This window comes from Sceloporus undulatus, chromosome 1 (assembly GCF_019175285.1).
Source record: "Sceloporus undulatus isolate JIND9_A2432 ecotype Alabama chromosome 1, SceUnd_v1.1, whole genome shotgun sequence".
Taxonomy (NCBI): domain Eukaryota; kingdom Metazoa; phylum Chordata; class Lepidosauria; order Squamata; family Phrynosomatidae; genus Sceloporus; species Sceloporus undulatus.
In genome coordinates this window covers 93,726,548-93,743,291 of record NC_056522.1, presented here as the reverse complement: position 1 = coordinate 93,743,291, position 16,744 = coordinate 93,726,548, and the positions used below count along the sequence as shown (strand labels likewise).

Genomic DNA, 16,744 nt, shown 5'->3' with positions numbered 1-16,744 from the left:
GGGCTCACTGTAAATCTTTCAGCGACAGCACCCTGCCTTCGTGTCTTAAAGAGGCAATGGTTATACCACTCTTTAAAAAGCCCTCGCTGGACTCCTTGGATCAAAATAACTATAGGCCAGTATCGTTGTTGCCATTTTTGTGCAAGGTGATCAAGAGGGTGGTCGCCAATCAGCTACAAGCAGTGTTAGAGGAAACTGATTTTCTGGATCCATTTCAAACCAGATTCAGGGCAGGATACGGAGTTGAGACTGCCATGGTCACCTTAGTTGATGATCTCTGTCTGGGCATCGACAGGGGAAGTGTGACCCTGCTGGTGCTCTTGGACCTCTCAGAGGTCTTCGATGCCATAGACCATGGTATCTTTCTGGGACGCCCAAGGGAGTTGGGTATCGGAGGCACTGTTCCTACCTCTCAGTCAAAGTCCAGATGGTGGCGCTGGGACAGTTGCTCTTCTAAAAGAGCTAAAATTTGGCATCCCTCAGGGCGCCATCCTATCTCCCATGCTGTTTAACATTTACATGAAGCTGCTGGATGAGATCATCCGGAGACATGGGGCGGGGTGTTATCAGTATGCTGATGACACCCAAATATATTTCTCTATGTCTCGGACTGATGCAGTGACTAAGGATGGCATCTCTCCTCCAAATGCCTGCCTTGGGTCGGTAATGGACTGGATGAGGGAAAACCAATTCAATCTGAATCCAGTGTCATGACCAGCCAACAGCAGGACTCGGAGGATGAGGAGGAGGCCGTGGCTCCTAAAATGCAAGAGGAGATGGAGGCTATACCAGGTCCCAGTTCTGCCTTGCCAGACCCCAGCCCTGATTTCGCAGCCCCAGGGGTTGAAGCTCAGCCAGGTCCTAGCTCTGTGGGGTTCCCTCCTGAGGCTCAGCAGCCTAGCGTTGACTCTGTGGAAGAACCAAGCATGGAGGTTCCCTTCTTTAGGCAGAGGAGAGCAGTGACTTAGCTAGTCTTTGTTCCCCAAACCTTTCTCTATAGAAATAAATAAAAAATAATGGGAAGAGTTACAGAGAACACAGTAGGTTAATGTCTCTTTTGTAGAAGGTGTATTTCTACCGAGTGGCGTCATGGCCACCCTTCTTTGTCTGTCATTAACATACCGAGTTAGAGCCCATTAGCAGGTGGCAGTCTTCAAAAGTTGAACTCCAGGAAAGAAGACCTTGTCCAGGGCAGGCACTGAGCTTTTAGATGGATATGCTCCTTGGGACAATTTGGGAGCAGTGGGAGAAAAGAATAGACCCAAACACATTGGTTGCTCAAACAGGCCACATCCTTGGGTAGGCCACATTCCTGGTTGATGATGATGATGATGATAATAATAATAATTTATTTATATCCCGCCCCTTTGAGGTCAATCGGGGCAGCTAACAGTAATAAAATAAAATACAGTGGTACCCCGGGATACGAATGCGCCGCCTTACGAAATTTCCGGGTTACGAAAAAAATCAATTGAAAAAAACTGTTCCGGGTTACGAAGGTTATTTCGGGTTACGAAAGAAATTTTGGTGCTTTTCGGCGCTTTTTCGCACCAAATCGCGGCTTTTCCCCATTAGCGCCTATGGGTTTTCGGCTTGCGAAAGCTTTTCGGGTTACGAAAGCGGCGGCGGAACGAATTAAATTCGTAACCCGGGGTACCCCTGTACATCATACATCAAAATCTACTTCCCTCCCCCCCTTAAAAAGTTATTAAATCAATTATAATTAAAACCAACAAATTAAAACATCAACACATACACATTATTACAAACCAAGACAAAACAGTAAACTGCGGTAGCATTCTACTTAGATTTCCAGGGAGGACCTTGGGGGCTCTCATGAGAAGAGGGTTCCTGAGGCCGGGATTATCTATCCAGGAAAGGCCTGCTGGAAGAGAGCCGCCTTGACAGCCTTTTTAAAGCTCTCTAAAGATGTCAATTGACGGATCTTGTCCGGCAAGTCGTTCCATAATCTGGGGGCAACAACAGAAAACGCCCTCCGGGAGGTAGCCAAAAGCCTAGATCTTTGAGGCTGCAGCAAATTCCTCCCAGAGGACCAGAGTGTGCGGGGAGGATTATATGGGAGGAGGCAGTCCCTGAGATAGTTTGGACCCAAGCCATTTAGGGCTTTAAAGGTGATAACCAACACCTTGTACTGGGCCCGGAAACTAATAGGCAGCCAGTGGAGGGACTTTAATACCAGAGTAATATGGTCCCTCTTCGATGTTCCTGACACTACTCTGGCCGCCATATTCTGCACTAATTGCCGTTTCCGAATCAAGCACAAGGGTAGCCCCATGTAGAGCGCATTACAGAAATCTAGATGTGAGGTTACCAGCGCGTGTACAACAGTCTCGAGATCCCTTACTTCCAGAAAATGGCGCAGTTGGCATATCAGCCGAAGCTGATAACAGGCGCTCCTGACTGTCGCATTGACTGATTTGTCATCAGGAGCGACGAGTCAAGGAGCACCCCCAGACTGTGAACACAGTCACTAGAGGAGAGTGTGACCCCATCCAGGACTGGAGGTTGCAACCCAATTCTTGGTTTCGGGGCTGCTACCGTGAGCACCTCCGTCTTGTCCGGATTCAGTTTCAATCTGTTTTTCCTCATCCAGCCCATTACTGCCCGGAGACGTTCATTGAGAGAGGAGATGCCATTAGAATTCGAGGCCGATGAACGAGACATGGAGAAATAGATCTGGGTGTCATCAGCGTACTGATAACACCCAGCTCCATAACTTCGAATAATCTCACCCAGCGGCTTCATATAGATGTTAAATAACATCGGGGACAGTATAGCACCCTGTGGAACCCCACAGGTGAGCTACCTTTTACTGGAGCAACTGTCCCCGAGCAGCACCCTCTGGGACCTGCCCGAGAGGAAGGACCGGAACCACTGCAACCTAAACCCCTCAGGCGGTTCAAGAGGACACTGTGATCTATCGTGTCGAAAGCCGCTGAGAGGTCTAGGAGCACCAACAGGGTCACACTACCCGTCGATGCTCAGACGCAGATCATCGGTCAAGGCAACCATGGCAGTTTCAACCACAAAGCCTGTCCTGAAGCCAGTTTGAAATGGGTCTAGATAATTGGTTTCATCCAAGACAGCTTGGAGTTGAAGAGCAACCGCCCTCTCTATCACCTTGCTCAAAAATGGTAGTAAAGAGACTGGCCTGTAATTATTCATTTCCAGGGGGTCAAGGAAAGGTTTTTTCAGAAGGGGCCTAACAGCCACTTCCTTCAGACAAGTTTGTAGACTCTACCTTTTCAGGTCTGGACATCAGTCCACACATACAAGATCTTTGATTCATCATAAAGTTATTGATCAATCTGATTATTATAATAATAACAGACTCTCCCAAGTGCCCCCTTCTTATAATCCGTCCTTCTCTCTCTCAGTAGTGTCAAGTGTGGCCGCACTCAATTACAGGCTTCTTTCATGTTTCACAGACTATGCCACAATTTTCCTGGTAAGGGTTGCTTGGCTTTTTGCTTGCATGCTGTTTGGTTGTTCAGCAGCCTTTCTGACTTTCTAGAATCTAGACCTGCATTTTTAATCTCAACACTATTCCTGTGATGCTCTATTTTTGTTATGTTCATTAAGACTGAACTTCCCTCTTCCTATTTGTAAGTGGTAGTTGGATATGAAGAAACTATCTTCAAATGAAGGGCTTACTGTGTCAATAGTGATGCTAGTGATTCTCCTAGCAACTCTTTTTTAACCCACAGTGCTCTTTGGCATGATGCTATATGATGATGTGGTATTATTTATTACTATGCTGAGGGCAACAATCTGATGTGCATTAAGGAGACTATTACTGCCTTCATGGATGGGGAAAACACACAGAAGATGCACCAAAACAATGGTAACCCTATTTCATCCCACCCCTCAATTTTTTAAAACATTTCAATCAGATGTTCTAATGTTGTTTCATTGTCACTTCACTTAACCCTTCTTCCTATAGCACAGCCAGCAGTTGATTACAGAGGTGCCCACAGTAATACAGTTTAATTCTACAAGCCTTGCTGTGTTTTTTTAATTTTTTAAATTTTATGTGTTTTTAGATGCAACCTTAAGTCCAAGTTTAAAACTTTTCAAATTTGTTGTATATCAGTGGCTTTACAGACGCAATCTTTATCTGCTCCATTTGTCTCATATGCTCCCCAAACATCAGGTGGCTGAAGCACAGGTTGTCTCTTAGGGCATCATTTTCCTATTAGGTCAAGAGAATAATGAGCTACATGTTTTAAAACTGAAGTCATATTTGGCTCCAAGTTCCCATGTGTTCAGTGCACTCCTATTTATATTGTCCAACAGTTGTAGCCAAAGTGGGTTCTCCATTGTGCTGTCCTGTAATTTAGGGAACAACCACTTCACATCTACTACTGCTAGGAAATGGAATGTTTGGCTATATGATATTTTTCCCAATACCAGAATGCTATCAGTAACAATTTTCCATCTTTTCTATTTACTGAAAATATTTTCAACAGCAGGAGCCTTTAATTCTTCATTTCCTCTTCTTTGTCATAATTCAATTTTTCAATCATGATTTTAAAATAATGAAGTCAAGAAATGTGTCAGCATTGTGTATTATTATTTATTATTTAAACATTTGTCACAATGATAGCTTTAGAACAAGCTAATGGTACTATATGTAGTTCAGGCATATGTAACTGGTACAGTTCAATAGCACATAAACAACACTAAAAACAGATGCACTGTAGTCTGAGATTTAAGTTACTAAAAATAAAAACAATGCCATTTAAAGAGGACTGTAAGTACCAACTGTAATGTTCAGCATAATTGAAGAAAAAGCTAGTGCACATACTCTACAACCCTTGCAGTTATGAATTCCACTCCAGATTATGAAAAACTACAAGGATCTTGAGCAAAATGCTTGGTCCTTGAAAAGGACCCATGAATACTTGTATGCCTCACCATGATCCTAGCCCTTCCATTCTGCCTTTCCTTCAGCCACCTGCAAAAGAGTTCCAAGTTATAACCTCTCCTGGGATGAAAGGATACTCCTCCTTCTCATGTTCAGAAAAAAGAATCCAGGTCCCAGAAATTGCCCTGCCCTCTCACAGGCTCTGGTTACACACATTCATCTGAAAAGTCAAATTTTCACATTTTGGTTTTGTTTCAGTGATGTTAGCTCACATGAGATCTGGCATCCATCAGTGATACCTTTATTGACCAACCAAAATGCATCATATACTTGTTGCAAGCTTTTGAAGCACCATGGGCATCTTCATCAGGCAAGATGTTACAAACCAAACAGGAGAGAAACAAATAATTAAAGATGTTAGTCAGATGCGCCTGCATGTTGTATCAGTGTGACAGTGAGTTTATGTAATACCAATTTTTGGTTTTGTTAAATGGGTGCTGGGTATTCCAACACTTTAGAAAATGATAAGATCCTATGTATATATATATATATTTTAAAAAATTAAACTAAAATCATGTTTAATATTGTTGAGATTTCTCAGGAGCATTAAAAGTAGGGACAGCTAGAAAGCTGCAGTGTCCTTAATGGTAAACAAATACTGGTTTAAAGTGCAACAGCATTCCTTGACAGCACTCTTGCTCTGTGGTGCAGGAAAGCTCCAGTTGTTTTTGGAGGTGGAGGAAATTCCTTTGCTCAAGGTCAGGCAGGCTTCTCTCGAAAGTCTGTGATGGCCTTCCACAGTGTACATAAAATTCCCCCTCTGCAAAATAAAGTCACAGCAGTTTTAACTCTCAGTAGAGTAGGTTTTTTTTTTTAACCATCTTCAAAATGACTTTCCTCTAATAAACTGTGGTCTCAAATTCTCAAACAGAAGTAGAACCATGGCTTGGAGTTGTTGTTGTTTTGGACTGTGCATTGTTCAAAAATAGCATCTCTAAATTTTGAAAAACATTTTAAGGTAATCCTTTTGAATTGCTATATGACAATAAAATTCCAATGGGGGACATTTATAAGTGAAGCTAAAATTTATTTGCATTCCAAAATGTTGTTAGAACATGGACTCCTGCCTGGCCAGCTGGCATGCAGGAAAATGCCTCACATGGTGGATTGATCCACCTGCCATCCCAAGAATGTTGTAAATGTTTCTATGTAATGTTTATTTATTATACAATTGTGATGCTCTAATAGTGAGCTTCCAGTGATTTTCTATCCAATGAACAGACTGCTGTTGCTAATGTTTTAAATATAATTCAAAATTAATAGTGCATTTCTTACTAAGATAGGGTTTTTTATTCAACATACGGTTGGTGAACATCCCCCCAAAAAAAGAAAAAAAGAGAGAGAAGGAAAAGGAAAAAAGTAAGCATTCCTTCCAAAAAGGGACCAAAATCCTGTTCAGTTCTGAAGGACTGGAACCCTTTGCCAGCATATTATGTGAGCAAGGCTTTTACATGCCTGGTGCTATTCAGTCCTCAGAGCCAATGCACTGTGAAGGAGCTCACTTGGAGAACTGCTTGTGTAATTTCAATAAATGTTTCCTAAGCATCTCCAATAGCGCCTAAGCTCTGAGGAGGAATTAAAGAACTGGGCAGCTCTTGAGAGGACATAAATTTGCCGGAAGGCACATGCCAGACACCACTCCCTCCTCTGGTAACAAACAAGTACAATGGGTGGTTGGGGCTACCTACCACTGTTTGCTGTTGCTATCATTCAGACAGAAGGGGCTTGGATACATCTCTAGACAGGGGGTGAGAGTACCAAACTCCTCAAATAATGGTCAGCTGCATGACCAAATTGACTCTATAATATTCTGGCCACTCTCTATGACAGGTTGGGAGAAGGGGAAGTAAATCAGCTATTCTACTTATTTTTATACAAGCAACACCTGAAGAATGAATAAATTACCAAAGTCTATTGTTGTTCACTACTATCTTTCTGCAGTATCTCAGAAAAAGTGAGGATGGTGTAGGTTGCAGTGGTGGTGAAAAATATATAAATTCTTGTATCTATGTACCATCAAAGTGATAAAAGTGTAACAGGAATATCAAAGAGTTTAATGCTTCTCATTTTTCTGCCTATGGTACTACTGTATATGTCTTTTCATATCTTTTCACGATCTTCACTTAGTAACACTGGAATTATTTCAGTGCTCCAAGTGGCATAAATTATTCTACTTCTACTGAGTGAAATGTAGTACACAAGTCTGTTCATGCAAAGGCATCTGCCAGTGGAGCATTCTTGCTCTCTTATAAGCTAACACACTTCAAATCCATTCTGGCACATTGGGGGCTGCTCTGAGTTCTAAAGATATGTAAGGGAATGCAGTGAGGATGGGTGAATGGAAGAGCAGATGTCTAGCTTGTGACACACTTCTTTGCATAAGTCACACAGAACTAGTCTGACAATGTACACATTCTGCCATTTTGTCACCTGGACAGCCATTGGGAATTTCCTCAGATTTCAGCCACCAGCAGTGTATAGTTGTTTTTACACAAATTTTAAAAAGAAAAGAAAAGAAAAGAAAAACAACAGTCTGGGTATAAAATGCCTCCCATCTACTGATTCCCCCCTGCCCCCCCCCCACACACCGAGGTACTTTCTTGTCCCAGCCTATTTATGTATTTATACCAATACAGTCGGCCCTTCTCATACACAGATTTTTATACATGGATTCAAGCATCCACGGTTTGAAAATGTTCAAAAAAAGTATAAATTTCAAATATCAAACCTTGATTTTTCCATTTTTTATAAGGGACACCATTTTGCTATGACATTATATTTAATGGGACTTGAGCATCCACAGATTTTGTTATCCATGGGGGATCTTGGAACCAAACCCCAGTGTATTACAAGGGTCCACTGTACAACTTTCTGGGACAAAACATGTCCCATGACCTTTTTAGGGGCAGTCATGATGCAGCAAAGCAGAACTGACGTGTCCTGGTTGTCTCTACATTGGCCTTGTGTTCAGAGTAAATGGAAATTTCTTCCATCATGGAGAGGATAAAGAATTTGTCAGGAAAAACCCCACATTACAGAAGTATACCGTTATATTCTGACCCTAATCTGCAATGTAATGGAATTCCCATTTGGTCCAGAAAACACCCAAACTCATCCAAGATGGGTTTTTTTAAAAAATCCTATTGGATGAATGTTAAATACCGTTTAATCATAGAATCATAGAATCGTAGAGTTGGAAGAGACCACAAGGGCCATCCAGTCTAACCCGCTGCCATGGATTATTAGATAATAAAACAAGTTCATATAAGGAGAAGCATAGGTGGAAAATCTAATTACATCCTTAATAAGTACTATATTTCTGTACAGTACTTATAACTTAGGGGGGGATATGCTTAAAAATATGATTTTCAGAAATGTGATCAATATGGTTCAACATGTTTATTAGCTAGTCGAAGGATGTCAGCTGCAATCACCTTGTCCAGAGAATTTCTGAATAAGTTATTTCATGTAAATTATATTAAGCATTTGAGAAAATAAAAATGTCAAGTTTTAAAGGATAGTTTACCTGAGCCTAAGGCATTTTAGATCGTCACGTGTAACATAGCAGAGAATATCCATTAGAGTGTAGTCTTCTGCCAAAAACTAAAAACAAGAAACAATAATGAAAGTTATTCCAGGTGTGTCACTAGTTGTCATTCTGGGTGTTGCCCCAATGTTTTATAATATCCCTAATTAAATTAACAATTATATATCTGAAAAATGCACAGTAATAATAGATGTATGGCTGCCACAAAGAAAGAGTTCTGTTTTCTGTCACGTGACAGTTCATCACCCTGAAGATGGGCAGATGTTCCAAAAATTTGGTTTTCACAACAGGATGCATTCAAATGCTCAGCTATGACAGTGAAGTGACATTGTCACAATCCAAGAAACAGTTACTGTATATACTCGTGTACAAGTTGACCCCATATATACGTCGAGGGCAGGTTTTTGGGGACAAAATTTTGGATTCTGATATGACCCGTGGATAAGTTGAGGGTACAACTTATGGGCATGTAACAAAGGATGCAAATGATGAAGCCCCACACACGGATGCACTCTCTCCTTGCAAAATGCAATCGGAGCTGGCAATCGCAGCTGTTTCCCTCCTTCCTGGGAAAGAGGGAGACATGCAGGTGCACTCTCTCCATGTAAAAAGCAATCATGCTCTTTCCCTCCTTTTCCAGGGAGCAGGGGAAAGCCTCATTGCTTTTTGCAAGAAGAGAGTGTGTCTGTATATCTCCCTCATTCCCTCCTTTCCCAGTGATGAGGGGAAGAGCCCCGATTGCTTTTTGCAAGGGGAGGGGGAGGGAGAGAGAGAGAGAGAGAGAGAGAGAGAGAGAGTCTCCTTTGCTTTTTGCAAGGTGCGTGTGTCTCTCTCTTTTTTCCCAGGGAGGAGGGGAGGGGAAGCAATATTATTGTATTGACCCATATATACGTCTGCCCAGGATTTTTTGGCATAAATTTTTCAACTAATAGATGAGTATATATGGTAAGTGTGCTAAAGATAACTGAAATCAACAGGCTTAAATGTACTAAACTTCAGGATATCATGAGGTTAAAAATGCCTACCAGTAATTTCCTTTGGGTACTCTTGTGTAAAACACAACAAAACAAAACAGACCATGGGGTATAATAAAGGTAGTGACCAGCAACAAACAACAAAAAAGCTACATCAGATAGCCAAATCCAGAAAATTGAGGAACAAAATTCAAAAGATGCTCTCAAACATTCAGAATCCATCTGGGAAGTGTTATGCAGCTGGATGATAATATTTTTACCAGAAGAAAATGTTGGAAAATCACCACTTGACTCCCATAAAGCCTGTTGCTTAGTAACTGCCAGAGTATGGAGATAAACTTAATTCTGTGATAATTAGTTACCCCTCCTTCCAATAAAACACAAGGAATTAATTTGTTAGTTAACAGGTACTCATTATGAGAACATGGAGGTAAAATTAAAGTTAATGTAGTTATCTGCCAACTCATTTCCTCCTTCTTCCATAAAGTAAATATGCTACTTCATGGCACTTGCTACTCCTGTGGTGCAATAAATAAGGGTTATGCCTTGTTGTTCTGTGCTAAGTCTTAAGATGAAGTGGAGAAGGAAGGAGATAACTGAAGAAAAGTGAGAAAGTTAGATACTGTACTAGAGAAGCCAGGGACTGAACTTGGGACTTCTGGTGCTTGCATGCAAAACCTATGCTGTAACATTGATCTCTGCAGACTATGACTACTGAGTCTAAGGTCCAAAACACACTGCAGAAATAATCCAGTTTGAGACTGCTTTAACTGCCCTAGCTCAATGCTAGGGAATTCTGGGAACTGTAGTTTTGGTAGGTATGTAGCCTTCTCTGTCAGAGAGCTCTCGTAACCTCTGGGCAATTAAAGCAGCCTCAAACTGGATTATTTCTGTAGTGTGTTTTGGACCTAAGTGAGAGAAGCAAAGAATGAAAGTATTCAATAGTGCAGAAAAATACTCAGAGGGATTAAAAATATTTCTGAAGGAGTGTTCTCAGCCTTGATTCACCTACTGATCTTTGTAGCCACTGACAGCTACACAGCAATATTGTAGTGGATCAGTGTCCTCTAATTGAAATGGAACACATAACTCCTTATTCATCTTTTCCAATCCAGACAAACTATCCACAGTTTTTGAAGGGTGAACAAACAGCACGTATATTAGTGAAGGTGGAAAGAAGGATGCAGATCAGTGATACAATTTAACAGGACCCTATTTAACACAGGCCTATAAGAATTCAACAAGTACACTGGTGTAAGGTCTGGAGAGCCATGGAGCGGCCTGTGAATTTCTGAAAGTCCCCATCCTCAAAAAAAAGAAAGCAAAACTAAACCACACAGCTCCCTTCCATTGCATTATTTTACAAAGATTAGCAAACATATAGCTCTTCAAGTATTTGCTTGGCTTTCTACTTTTGATCTCTGTTTTTTTCCCTAAGAAACAACGGGTCATATATATGTAAAATATATACACTATGCCTTTCACATCCAAATTCTACAAGTTCTTTTTAAAAAGACCCATTTAGGATATATTCTCACAAATCAGGATGGCAGAAATGACAATTTACAATTATCATTTTCAGACAGCCTGAGATTAGCCATCATGTTCAATTGGGCTTTCATATATGTATGAGCTGTCTACTTTGTTTATATTTTTTCATAATCATATTTTTCTACAATCAGGGTGACCAGATGTCCTCCTTTTCCAGGACACACGCTCCATTTCAACCTTCTATCCAGGAGGGATTCCAAAATGTCCTCCATTTTGAGCATGACTAAGAAGCATGGATTTATATTTATATTAGTTTTTTTTAGCTTTTATGTGGTAATGTCCTATATTTTTCTTTAATGTCCTACAGTTATGACATCTGGTCATTCTGTCTACAAAGAAGGAAAAAAAACCCTGCAACTTTAGAATTTCAGTACAGAATGAAATACTTTGTTTTTATTTGGACTTAAAATTTTCATTCTGTATCTATGGAACTTTTTTGATTACATCAATTACAGTATTGATTTATATTTTTATAAATATGCACACATTGTATTTATAGTATATTACAATTTTATGTGTAATAAATTCGTATTCGACTTTTCAACTCCTTACTAAAATTCTTCTAAGTAAAAGGGGGAAACTGTTTTTGCAGACAGCTCCCATTATCATCATTCAGCACTGGCCAATAATAAATGATTGTAGGAACCAAATTGTAGCCCCAAACATCTGCAAGGACAAAGAATCTCCACCCCGAATTTAACACTTCTGCTGCTGTCAGTTTTGTCTATAAGAACTACCAGAGAATGGCAGTATTCTAGATTTTTTTCCAAGTTACTTTACAGAAATTAAGAGCTGAACTAGGGCCAGACAAAGCACAAGAATCTAGCTGAATTATCTAAAATCAAAGAGAAAACTCATTAATGAACATATTCTGCCATATCAGTGAGCTAGCCATCCTCAGACTGGAGCTCCGACAAATTGCCCCAACTCATATTAGCCAAATTGCCCCCAGTTTTCCCATCAAGGTGGGGGCTGGAGAGGGGAGCAAAACCAACCCTCCCAATGGGAAGAGCCCAATGTATGTGCAAATACAATGAGAATAAAATGTGAAAGAAAAACATGTGAATTGATGTATAAGTATAGGGCAAACCCTTTAACATAGATCTCTCTCCCAAAATTGATTGTTTTACAGGATGTTTACCAGTTTGTTACTGAATTTCAGAAGCAAATTGTGAAAAGCCTTCAAAACGTTGTACCTACTAAATTTACCCACTCCTGCCTCAATGGACAAGAACATGCTTTATTTGCAGAAGCCGCTAGGCTGAGTCTTCAGTATGCCTTATTAAAGAGCTAGTTAGATCACTTGACTAACAAGTTCCATGATCTGACTGAGTATAAATCAATTCTCTACGTTCATAATTAAAATGCCTTTAAATGCCTTTAAACACATTGTCCTTAAAACTGGAAGATCAACAAAACCAGCAATGATTATTATACCATCAGTGTTCTCTTCCTTTTACTTCCCATTGCTTGCATCTTTATTCCATCAAAATGACAGGAAAAGCCAAATTTAAGCCCATGCCATTTGGTGATTAAACCTTAGGATCTAGAAAAATCACAAACAGAACATACCTAAGAAAATATCTTTCCTACCCTGTTTATGGTTTCATCATCAGCGCCATGCACTCTCAGCCAATTTGTAAGATCTGGATCTTCAACTCTTCCATCAGCATTGCTAAAGTGAGAGACAGGCACGCCAGGGATATCTAAAAGAGTATTTTGGGAAAGTCAATGTATGTTCCAGAAGATTGCAGCTGCACACATTCCTGAAGGGGGCCTCTTCTTCTATGCGCTTGTAAGTTTTTAATTTTTTTTACTTTAAAAGACACCTCATACCATCTAGGGGATGTAAGAAATCTCCCACATCCCCCCCCCCTTGTGCTATTCTAGATGGGGATGGGTAGCATTTTTAAAAACTTGAAATGTTAGGAAATGCTAAAAATATGCTAACTGCAATTTGCAGCCAAGATGAAAAAATAACAGGTGGGGAAGGGCTGCATTCACCATATGTAATTTCAGCCTTTAACACTTTAATAGATATTTAAAAGAAATATGGCTATTCTATACATAAAATGCTGCCAACTAGAATACACTATTGCACCAATTCACTCGAAATATTAGTGAAAATTGTGTGTGAAAACAATTAGCCTCAATTAGCTATTTTGGTGGAGACTCCCTTATAAAAACAGAACAAAACATATGCCAAGGTGCTTCAAATAAATCTGTTTTTATGCATTTGTAAATTAGAAATAAGCAAATTCTACCATGGAAAAATGAATAAAAATGAGAAGGATCACCCAATTAAAATTCTTCAAGCTTGTTTTTACAGCATAGGCCAGTACAAGCTACTTCTGTCAGTGAAAACAGGACAATATCTCCCCTTTTCAACATCTTCCATGCACCCTAAAACATGCTTTGGAGAGTTGGGACACTTCAGTGACACAGGGGGGCCTCATGTGAACTGGGATGAGATTAAATTTCCAAAGCTGCTGTGAGCATCAGGTTGGATTTAAACCACAGGAATTGCCCCTGCCAAATTAGAACAACACCCATCTAGTCCAGCATTTTATTTCCATCTGTGGCCATTGAAATTTCTCTGAAAATCAAGCTATACAAACTATTCTTCCCACTCCTGATTTCTGTGACAGGAAATGAGAATAGACGAACCCTTGGTATGTCATATTGAGGCTCTTCTCTTGTTCTCATGTCAGTGTCAAGCTTGTAAATGTTTTATAGCAAAGTTCTCCTTTTCTTAGAGGAAAAAAGTATGAACTGAAACATCATGCCTTTCCTAATAAATAAAACATTTAAAAACAGAGCTTGTAAAAGGTACTTTCGGAAAACAACTCCTAGAATCCTGCAAATAGCATGGCCACATGATTCTGAGTGCTTCAGTCAAAAAGTAATTTTTCCAAATTCTAATTGAAAGGTTTCTTGCAAAGCATGAATATATGAAAAATAAAATAAATAAATTAATTAAATCTATCCTGGAGGCAAAGTAAGGCGAAGCAGTAATAAGGGGAGGTTAGATTAGATGTTTTAATTGTTGCCTGTTTTTTTTTAACTAATTCTATTTTATATTACTACCTATTGTTTATATGTATTTTGTAGATTGTATGCCATTGGTAGGTTTTATATTTTTATTGACTTGATTATCTGTATTACAGCACTGTGTACATTTACAGTGCAATAGAAATAAACTATAATAATAATAATGAGGAGGTGGTGGTGGTGGTGGTTGGGGAAAGGTTTGATTGCATCAGCTTTCTTTGGAAACTGCTTTTAGGAGCAATTGCTTTTGGAGATTCTAGTAGAACACTGAACAGCTAAGTCAGGATCATCCATTCCATAATATTCTAATTTCTTGGTATGGTAGTGAAAGCAGGACAGTAAAGACAGTAAAGAAAACTGGCAGGGAAAAAATCATTATCTCTGGAACAGAGGGACCCCCACAAAAGACCAATAAATGGTTCCAAGCCTGAAGTCTCACCAGAAGCCAAAATGACTAAACAGAATTTGTTGTGCTCTGGACATAGAATGAGATGACACAAATAATTGGAAAATATGATAAAGTGGAGGACAGTGGGAAAATAGGATGGCCCTAAGAATGCAAGAGATTAGCAAAGCAGTTAATAACAGATTCACTTAAAGGTATCTCATTCACAGAGCCTCCATAAATTGAAAATGACTTGATGGCAAATAACAGCAATGAAGTAGAGCACCTATTGGCTTGGTCCTAAGCTTTAGGTTTTTGATTTCCTGTTCCTTTTCTTCTATAGCATGATGCAGCAAGGCTTGAAATTCTCTTTCTTTCTGCACTAGCTCTTCGAGTAATCTATCAAGGGAGACAGAGATAAAGAGAAAATTAAGTATCACTAAGTTTGTAAAGAGCATCCCTTTCACATCACTGAGAAGCAGAAACAACAGTATTGCAAAGCTACTTTAATTTCTATACACACCTTCAGTAACAAAACTAAAATACTTTAAAAACAAGTTTTTACAGTTCATCAAGAAGGTATTAATTGTGTTTCCATTTGCTATGCTTATTTCTGTAGTTCCACAAAACCCATGGAATATAAACATGTATTTACTTAAATGGAAGTAAGTCCTTTTCTTCCTACTGTTGACAAAATTCAGATGAAATTCAGATGAAATCATTAAAAATCAGAGGCAGCTGAAATAGTCTAAAAACTCACTTACAAGCAACCATTACTAAAAAGCAAGATCAAGTGGTTGCCTAAATCAAAGTGTTTAACAGCATCTTCTGATAAACTGCACTGCTGTAGTGAGGTGGATGTCCTAAAAGAACCAACTTCAAAAGGTGAGGATGGAAACAGATGATGTCCTGTACCTTCAGAAATAAGCCATGATACTACATAGATCGAGTATTAGGTAAAAAGCGTAAGAAATAATCAAATGAAATTTTTATGCAGTTTCTAATTAATATGAATGACAGGAGTGTTTATCTGTAGCAATTTGGAAATGGGGACAATCACCACTGGCTTATTATCAAATGGCTTCCTCTTCTACCTCTCTCTTGCTTCCTTTCTTTTTCTTCTGCCTTGCTTTGTTAGGCCACTTAAGAACAAAATTTCCTTTTGTTTGCCACAATGTAATACAAGCAGAAATGTACCTCAAATGTACAGCTTTGATAGCAAGTGTGGTATAGAGATTAAAGTGTTGGAGTATAACTTGGACGATCTAGGCAGAAGTCCCGACTGAGCCATGAAACTCACTGGACAACTACCATTTCCCCCCTATCTAACAAGGAGGGGAGGAAAAGTAGAAATGAGGAAGTATAGGTTATAAATGTAACTATCAAATAAATTAGGCCTGAAGCAGAGGCCCAAAAGAAGCAGACAACACACATTCCTCGAGCAGCTGGAAGCTGCTCTAAGGCTTTCTAAGGTGGACCCAGGCAAAAGGAGTAGCAAAAATCTGTTCTTTGCTGGTGGCCCAAGTGGGGCCACCTTAGGAGGCCACATGTATCCCCCAAGCTAGACTTTGCACTCTTCTGATGTGTATCTATATACCATAAATGCTATTGATTCAAAAGCACTTATTCTTACAGAGATTTGAGCTACTGGTGAATTCAGTCAAGCATATTAACTTTTATAGCATAATCAATAGAGAATCTAGGACTTATCTTACTTTTCTTCAATTAATGTTCATCAGGCTAAATCAACTTTAAAAACAAGCTCTTAGAAGAGTTCTGGCTCAACAAGCTAGCAACAGAAATATTACATTTTCTATCTCCATTATCCAATGTGCCATTTTAAATAAATAAATAAAAAAAATTCTTTAACTCCAGGGATTAAATTTCCTATATTATATTTTGGAGGTCAGAAATGACAAAAGCTAGAAGGTACAGATAAATGTGTCCCGTTTAGTTTAGTTTTATATTTATTTCTGGTACCTCAGTCACTAGGGTGACCTGGTGGTTGTTTGTAATGTTACAAAGATGAATTATTATGAGTGGCAAGATTTTGACAAAGATACTTGGACATTATACTGAAGCAGTTTTTTAGAAATGTAAGAATTATTTGAAAATAAGCTCTTTTAACTCCTTAAAGCAAAAGCAAAATTAGATTTAGCTAGATGCCATGTTAATATGAAAAACTGTGTACAAAATTATATACTGTGTACATGCTTGTCACTCCTAAATCTAAGTAATGGCTTCTTAATATTTTTGGAAGCTAAAACTTTGGTAACTGCCTTTTAAAG

General features: G+C 39.3%; 1 protein-coding gene across 5 annotated transcripts in view; it reads right to left on the bottom strand.

Moving 5' to 3' along the window:
* Nucleotides 1-4,575: 4,575 nt before the first annotated feature.
* The window catches only part of MAP3K5 (mitogen-activated protein kinase kinase kinase 5), a 185,618-nt gene continuing 173,449 nt past the window's right edge, over nt 4,576-16,744 (bottom strand). The window contains exons 27-30 of one of the 5 annotated variants that reach the window (XM_042471108.1): nt 14,743-14,855; nt 12,614-12,726; nt 8,475-8,551; nt 4,576-5,708 (exon numbers count right to left, since the gene is read on the bottom strand). In XM_042471108.1, coding sequence (XP_042327042.1) covers nt 5,648-5,708; nt 8,475-8,551; nt 12,614-12,726; nt 14,743-14,855 — 364 coding nt within the window. In that variant the 3' untranslated portion in view covers nt 4,576-5,647. Of the gene's footprint in view, nt 5,709-8,474; nt 8,552-12,592; nt 12,727-13,687; nt 13,812-14,742; nt 14,856-16,744 lie in introns of those variants that run through there. The other 4 variants (XR_006104363.1, XR_006104364.1, XR_006104366.1 and 1 more) reach the window with 4 other exon arrangements.